Raw genomic sequence first — 7,939 nt, 5'->3', positions numbered from 1 at the left:
TAACAGGTCACGGCGCAGAATATCCAAATGTTCTTGTTACTGCTGGGTTAAATGGTAAGCATTCATTTGTCTAGATACACTATGGAATCAAAATTGCTTCTCATTTTGGCAAAGTACGTTATTTCCTGATCTTTATGATTAGCTTCTGACTTATCTATGTGTAACTGGGTTTGTGACCAACAGATCCAAGGGTGATGTACTCTGAACCTGCCAAGTTTGTGGCGAAACTGAGAGAATGAAGACTGACAACAACTTGCTTTTGTTCAAATGTGAGCTTGGCGCTGGACATTTCTCCAAATCTGGGAGGTATGAACGTAGTCTCAACATTACAAACACATCCGTTTGTACTGGACTCGAGTTGTGTTCAAACTAAGCTTGGTTGGTTTTTGCTATGTGATTGACCCATGTTTGATGCTATAATGCAGATTCGAGAAGCTTCAGGAAGATGCGTTTACGTTTGCGTTCATGATGAAAGTTCTGGACATGATTCCAGCTTCTGTGTGAGTGATCAGAAAAAAAGCCACTAAGAGAGTTTAGATTTATTTTATGCGCTCTTTTCTTTAAGCTCAGATTCCTTCTAGAACATTTTTATGCGTTGCTAAAAGAGCTAAAGACTTAACAAGACAGTATTAAAAAAGGCTTAACAATGGTCTGAAAATGCTTCTTAACGATGGTCGTGAGCGAGATCATAGAGATCTAAAAAACTAAGCACTAATCTCTGTGGCTAATTTTATTCTAAAATGGATTTGATTGATTCCGAGTGTTAAAAAGTATTTAACGCTATTGCATGCATATGAAGTTTTCATGACAGTTATATAACTTTCCAAACCTCTGATCGGTTGTCATGGCGGACGAATGCATCTAATCTATTAATTTAGAATTCTATAGTGATCACAATTAAGCCTCTTAAGAGTTTAGATTATTTTATGCTCTTTTCTGGAGCTCAAATTTCTTATAGACACATTTTTATGTTTCTGCTAATAAAGAGTTAAAGGCTTTTAAAATACCGTATAAAAAAGGCCTAATGATGGTCTGGAAATGCTTCTTAACGATATTCTTGAGTTCAAGACTTTTAAAAGACCGTCTAAACTGGAGACACTAATCTGTGTTGCTAATTTTATTCTAAAATGGATTTGATTGATTCTGAGTATTAAGAAGTTTTTAACGTTGCTAATTGCATGCATATGAAGTTTTTCATGACAAATAACATTCCAAACCTTTTGATCTGTTGTCATGTGTGGAAAAAATGCATTATGTTGCGATGGTGGACCAAAAAAAACCCTCCAATTTTCATATGTTTATGTCTTAAACTCTTAAGTAAATGGGTCCGAAACTGATTCGGGTACGACCAGACGTATCCATTTAAGGAAAGTAAAAAAGGAAACTGGGTCAGTCCAAATAAGGGTAACGAAACCCTTGGCGCACACGCATATATCTCAAAACAAAGACAAAACCCTTAATAACCGAGTCTCCTCCTCCGTCTTCTTAGCTTCTCGCTTTAGTATCCCTCAGACTTTCCTCTCTTTTCGAACAAGTGTGCAGCAACTATGGCGGGCTTTGCATCACCGAATGTGACAGCACAGTTCCACTCGAAGACCAAAATCGAAGAGAAAGTGGACTACTCAAACCTCCCTTGCCCTAAACCCTACGAAGATATCCACCTCGAAGCTACCAGTTGAGTACCACACAAGACACTCTGTCTCTGTCTTCTTGGTTTCTGATTTTATGGGTCTTTCTTTTACTCTCTACTTTTGGAAACCTAAATCGAAATAGGTGTTGCTCTTTAAGACTTATGCCGCTCTTCTAGACCTATAGATAACACTTTAACCTTTCTTGTTAATGGTTTTGCCACAACTTGACTTCAGGTCAAAGGTCATAACTTTAAGGTTATGAACTTTGACGTGTTTCTTGTTAATGGTTTTGTCACACTTTGACTTGGGTGGGGGGTTTCTTATACTTTTCAAGCATTATATATCCTTAAGTGAGATTGTGTGTTTTGATTTCACTTTTGCAGTCTCTCTAAAGCCAGAACTCTTTGAGGGTTTTTCGCCTCAACTACACCAAGAGGATGAACCACAAGTTTTCTCTTATTCATAGGTACATTGAGTTTTGGTTTTTTTAAAAAAAGAAGCATATTTGTGTGTCCTAAGTAACTAAGCTTGTGAGTTGATGTTTTCAAAAACAGCTTACTGATGGGAAACAGTGAATTTCCAGCTGAACGATCTCAGCATATTTTCAAGACTCCAACTTCCAGTTATGAATTTGGTGCAAATCTCATTGACCCAAAGGTGTATATACTTTTTTTGTTTGTGGTATTTTACTATTCTGTTTGTCATCAACAATTTATAATTTAACATTTACCAACTTGTAAACCAGTTGATGCTTGACGGAAGGCTCATGATGGATGGTACAGTTATTGCAAGATTCAATAGCGTTTTAAAGGAGAACTTCACCATCAAGACTACTGCTCAGGTACAACAAGTTTCATATTGTTTTGTTCTTCTGCTCTAATTAGCCTCTTTTTTTTTTTGTCTATAACCATATTCTTTTTTTTTTCTCGCTGCCAGCTGACAAATGAGCTAGATCAGTCACAAGGCGTGTTCACCGTTGATTACAAGGTGCGTAGTTATCTCTGTTCAATATTTTTGTTTATATCTATGAACCATGTTTGATTCTATTAGCTTGTCACATTATGTTTTGTAGGGGTCCGACTATAGAACTCAGTTTCAGCTTGGAAACTACAAGAATCAGTTTAAGCCTGGAACCAGCTCCCTGTTCAGAGCTAACTATATTCAGGTGTGAAATGAACTACTTGTCCTTGCTATTACGCTTTACCATCTTAAGTGTATTGTATGTACTGAGATGTGATCAATCTTTCCTTTTGTTAGTTACAAGAAATATTAACTCTATTCTTTCCACTATGAATTGTATATTTGTTTTTTTTTATTGCAGCATGTCACACCCAAGCTATCTTTAGGTGGCGAGGTTTTATATCTTAGTGAGCATAGGAAGTCGGTTGTTGGTTATGTGGCTAGATACGAGACTGATAAAATGGTACAACGCTTTCTTCTCCAAATCAGAATAATTTGTAAAAACTTCTCAATGTTCTTTTCTTTTGATCTTCAAGCTAACTTTCAATATTATATTTTACAAACAGGTTGCCTCTGGGCAAGTTGCTTCCTCTGGTGTGGCTATCATGAACTATGTTCATAAAGTTACAGACAAGGTAAAACATTCCAGTCTCATCTTTATTGAGTGGATAAGCTAAAAACTCATGATGTTTTTTTTTCTTTGTAATCAGATCTCTTTAGCAGCAGAATTCTTTTACAGTTTTATGTTAAGAGATGGTGCAGCTAGTGTTGGGTATGACCTGATGTTCAGACAGGTACATAGTGCCTTTGTCCTGTTGGAGTCTTGAAATAACAAACAGCAAAGAAATGTTCTAACTTGGTGTTTTTTTTTCTTGTTGGGGTTTTGGTTTTAGAGTCGAGTAAGAGGAAAGATCGATTCTAATGGTGTTGTTTTTGCTCACGTGGAAGAACAATTGTGTCCTGGACTTGGTTTGCTTCTATGCGCTGAGGTAAAGAAAATAACTCTAAGCATGCGGTTTCATGGTCATGAATGTTATAATGATTGGTTTATTAAAAGGACCATTTTCTTGAATAATCAGGTTGATCATGTGAAGACGGATTACAAGTTTGGTTTGGGTGTAAAATACGAAGGCCTCTAGATTTTATTTTCTTTAGGCGTTGTTTATCCTCAAAGAGTTATCAGCTTAAGAAAGTGACTGTGAGGCACTCCCTCTCTCTCTCTCTCACAAACTCTTTGTTTAAGGTTTTAAGTGTTTTTGTGTATTGCTTCCAAAAGAATATAATGTGTACGTTTTTTAATCCCAGTACGTTTTTTAATCTAATGTGTGTTAACTTTTGATTATTTCTTTTCTGTGTTCTTGCAATATAAATCTTATACCGACACTAGAAACAGTCTTTAAAAAGAATTAACAAAATAATTTATATCTAAGTACTGAACTCACATTTCTAAACCATGAATTGTGTGTTTAAAAAAAAAAAACCAGGAATTGTGATAACTACACCATTTGTTTTACTTTACATTTACATGTTAAACAAACATAAACTAAGAATTTTGTTTGTTTATAATATCCTTAAAATTTGGAGAATAGTAGAATTAATGCACAAATCATTTTAAATTCAAAAATAGAAAAATAAATAATAGCATCACTTCAGTAAAAATAATAATAAAGAATAAACTAGTTTGTATGTTTTGGAGATCATTTGAGATTGAGCAGAATCAATGACTAGTTTAAGATAACTTTTAATTACAGGTACTAGGTAAATTTTAAATTAGTTGAAAATATTTCATGAAATTGGAAAAAACATTTTTAAAAATAAAAGGTTGAACTAATTATGTTATGAAAAATAAAAATTTGAACTACTTACTTATTAAAAAAAATCAAAGTTAAGTTGTGGATCCGACAGAAGAATTTTAGTCTCTTATATCATTGCATTGTTTGTTTGCTCAGGAACATAATATAATATGGATTGAGATTAAGGTTTTGAATGAGTGGCAGAACAAAAACATGAGAAATCGAAAAAATAGTAACATGCAGATTGCTCTGTAATTAATACCCAATCAAAAAAAAATGCAGAACATAGAATAAAAAAAAAAAAATAAAGACCAATGCGTGCATAAGAAATTATATGATAAAAATGTTGCCCTGCATAACCAGAGAAAAAGAGGTTGGTGGGGGACACTGGGCCAATGAATGTCCATCTTTGCTTTGTTTTTTTTTTTTAATTTTTCCTTTGTCTATAAATACTACATAAGATTTTATTTTCTTCTCTCACAAATCATACATTCATTTTTTTTTGTAGTAAGTTCTCTTTTTCGTTTTATAAAAATTTTTATGATGAACTTTTATATTGTGTTTAACTGATTTTTCATATTTTTCAGGTGGGCTCAGACACTTATATCCACTAAAACAATATAAAAAATCAAACTGATAGTGGTTTGGAGTGGAAAAATATATGAGATCGATTACAAGAAGATATGTTGTTTGTCTTCAGCTATTACGAATGTCTTTTGGCGCTTTTCGTATATTGTGTGAGATATTGCAAAAGGAAAAATAGCTTACAACCAACATTAAATATAATAATTGAAGAGAGTGTGATTATGTTTCTAACAATCCTACTATATAAAAGGAGCTAAATCCTAGCTTCCTAAGCCTTGCCACATGAACAAAAATAATCAGAACCAACCATTATGCCATGTCATTCCGGACTGGACTTTAAAAAAAAAAACCAACCATTAAAATATGCGAAGAGTCACGGTTTAACCTGGTTCAACTCCAGTTACATCATAATAAAACAATGCATGCATTGATTGTTGATTATTAGTCTTCTAGCTACCACATCTTTGCCATCCTAAATCAAAATCGATTTTTACAACTTTAACTTGCCCCATACTTAATATTCTTATAGCTGGTGAACAATTTAATTTAGGAAATCATTATATTTCATGTCAAAAATGCATACTGTATTCATTGAAAATTAAATAACATATATTCTATCATTAGGATCAAGAACTCTAATCTGAAGACTATATATTCATCCCCTCTCACTCTGAAAAAACCACCACCGCCAACCGTTCAAGATTTTGTGTAAGTCAATATTTGAAAGTCACAATTTTGTCAATTTTTTGGCATAAGTGATATGTTTAAGAGTTGGATAGTTAAGTCCGTATGCGGTTGGGGACGTGGGGTTTGGCTCACCTTCCACTGTTTATTTTCAGTTGTTTTAATAATAGATTCATATTGATAATCTGTGCGAACAAACGTATAAGATTTTAGTTGGTTAAGATTAAACATAGACCGACAATCTTCCGTCTTTAGCTATTGGTCTCCGCCAAAAAATTTTGATTTAATATAATAGTTCCTGCCTGCTAAGCTACTACAATTGTAGTTCACGTCTATCGGTCATATAAAATATTTAGTTTTTTTTTGGCTTTATAAGATTTTAGTTTGTAATTAATCTCATGGTTCGATTTTATCCATTGAGACCTTTTTCACTATGCTTTATTATCAAACCATTTCACTTTGCCTAACATTTAAATATTCTTTCCTTTGTTTAAGGATTGATTGTTCCTCAATACCATGGTCAAACCAACCGCCAAAGATCTTCCGCTTATGGGAGGTATTTTGAATTTACAAGTGCATTTTTGAATCAAAAACATTATTAGTATTGATATATTAATTTAATACTTTAATCCAAATCTTTAATAAAACAAATATAAAATACAAATTATGTTTTATATATATATATATATATTTTTTTTATATTTTTGACTATTTACATCTTATTAAATTTGAAGTGCACAAAAAAAAAGAAAAGTTACATCTTATCTGATAAGATTCCAAATATATAAATACAATGCTACGTTTTGATTTTTGTTTATTGCTACGAAACGTTTTAAAAACTTGGGAAAAGGTAAAAATACAGACGACATGACCGACCACTCCTTTTCTCCTGGTTTGCAAGAATCTAATTGAGTTGCTTAATATTTGTTCCAAATTAATATATAGTCTCATCAGAATCATAAATTAATAATCTATCTCTATATAATTTTATATAAGTACTAAATAAAGATATTTTTGTTCATTTTATAGTTACAAAACTCTAATAAAACAAATATAAACATTATTAGTAAAATATGTTTTTTATTTAAAAATACAAATTATGAAAAAACCACAATTAGTTCTTAATAAAAAAATCATGCTCCCAACTGTATCAACAGATTCGTCATTCACCCCTAGAAGACACATATAGGAATAATTAAATACTTTGGCAAAAAAAAAAACATTTTTGTGATGAAGATTCTTAGATGATGATCGTTTTCTATACAAACATGCGGCACCTCTACACCATTGTTTTAATCCCAGGAAAACACGTAGAAATCCATTAACACAAATATTAACATACTTTAGTTAAATATGTAATCCGCGCGGAGCGCGGACACCAGCTCTAGTATGTATAACAAAGTTCAAAGAAATGTTGAACTAGGATTTGGACGAACGCAAAACACAGTGAATCATAAATTTTTTGAAGTCCTTCAAACGACTAAATTGCTTGCTTGTGACTATATCAAAACTCCAACAACAGAAGAATTAAGATAGATTCTAGAACGACTACGTACTAATGGATGAGAGATATTGACTTTATTCTAGTTGTTTTGTTGGAGCTATGAATGAAGTTTATGTTTGCGTTAAAGTGAAGTCTGAAGTTCTATACGAATAAACAGAAAATAATAAACATGTTTTATGTAAATTAAAACTTATGTAAATAATTTCGTGTAATGGTTAAAAATACATTTTTTTGACTAAAGACTTTCAAATGGTTAAAAATATTAGAAGCTAGTATGTTATTTATGTGTAGAACTTTTGTTTTTACGTTAAAATTTTGATACGAAGTGTTTATCAATATAAAGCTTATTTTCACTATCTTGTCGGTGCAAAAAAACGCAATCTTATTGTATTCTATATGTCGAATTTTTTGTTTAATAACATCAAATAAACTCGTTTTAGAAAACTCCAGCTAAATATGAAATTCAAAGAGAAATTTAAAAGCTTGGATGTATGAACGTTTCTCAATCTTGCGAAGTTCAGTTAAGATGGGCTGAGATCTTTCTTAATGGACCGAAGGTGACATATGTCAGCTGATGTTATTTTCTTCTTTTCAAAAAAACTTACAAATTATTATTTTTATTTATATATTTTATTGAGTTTTTTGTTCGTTCTAAAAGTGGTCTCTAATTGTCGACAAAAAAAAAGTGGTCTCTAATTATATAATTTTAAAATTGCTGATATAACTCTGAGCGTATCTAACTAATTAATCAATCACAGTTCCTGTCGTTCCAAAACGGCGCC

The 7,939-nt window shown here is 32.2% G+C and overlaps 1 protein-coding gene and 1 long non-coding RNA gene across 3 annotated transcripts; both read left to right on the top strand.

Moving 5' to 3' along the window:
* The first annotated feature begins 1 nt into the window (after nucleotide 1).
* LOC117125864 lies at nucleotides 2-519 on the top strand. Its single transcript, XR_004448317.1, has 3 exons — nucleotides 2-54; nucleotides 184-306; nucleotides 426-519. It is a non-coding gene; the product is annotated as an uncharacterized LOC117125864 (long non-coding RNA).
* A 1,545-nt stretch (nucleotides 520-2,064) lies between these two features.
* On the top strand, nucleotides 2,065-4,460 carry LOC117125859 (probable mitochondrial import receptor subunit TOM40-2). Of its 2 annotated transcripts, XM_033272562.1 has the most exons (9): nucleotides 2,065-2,288; nucleotides 2,377-2,472; nucleotides 2,568-2,618; nucleotides 2,704-2,796; nucleotides 2,953-3,054; nucleotides 3,158-3,226; nucleotides 3,302-3,385; nucleotides 3,485-3,580; nucleotides 3,671-4,460. In XM_033272562.1, the coding sequence occupies exons 1-9, from the start codon at nucleotides 2,193-2,195 to the stop codon at nucleotides 3,728-3,730; spliced, it is 747 nt and encodes a 248-aa protein (XP_033128453.1). In that variant the 5' UTR covers nucleotides 2,065-2,192; the 3' UTR covers nucleotides 3,731-4,460. The 2 variants fall into 2 exon arrangements, with proteins under 2 accessions (XP_033128453.1, XP_033128452.1); XM_033272561.1 differs by having other exon boundaries at nucleotides 3,485-4,460.
* The last annotated feature ends 3,479 nt before the right edge of the window (nucleotides 4,461-7,939 follow it).

The sequence above is a fragment of the Brassica rapa genome, chromosome A06 (assembly GCF_000309985.2).
Source record: "Brassica rapa cultivar Chiifu-401-42 chromosome A06, CAAS_Brap_v3.01, whole genome shotgun sequence".
Lineage (NCBI taxonomy): Eukaryota > Viridiplantae > Streptophyta > Magnoliopsida > Brassicales > Brassicaceae > Brassica > Brassica rapa.
The sequence above is the reverse complement of the archived record's forward strand: the minus strand, read 5'-3'. Positions and strand labels throughout refer to the sequence as shown.

Excerpts from the sequence above, each read along its gene's own strand:
- LOC117125859 (XM_033272561.1), top strand. The coding sequence starts at position 2,193 with ATGGGAAACAGTGAATTTCCAGCTGAACGATCTCAGCATATTTTCAAG. Across the intron at positions 2,473-2,567 it reads CCATCAAGACTACTGCTCAG|CTGACAAATGAGCTAGATCA; the intron begins GTACAACAAGTT and ends TCTCGCTGCCAG. Across the intron at positions 2,797-2,952 it reads TCAGAGCTAACTATATTCAG|CATGTCACACCCAAGCTATC; the intron begins GTGTGAAATGAA and ends TTTTTATTGCAG.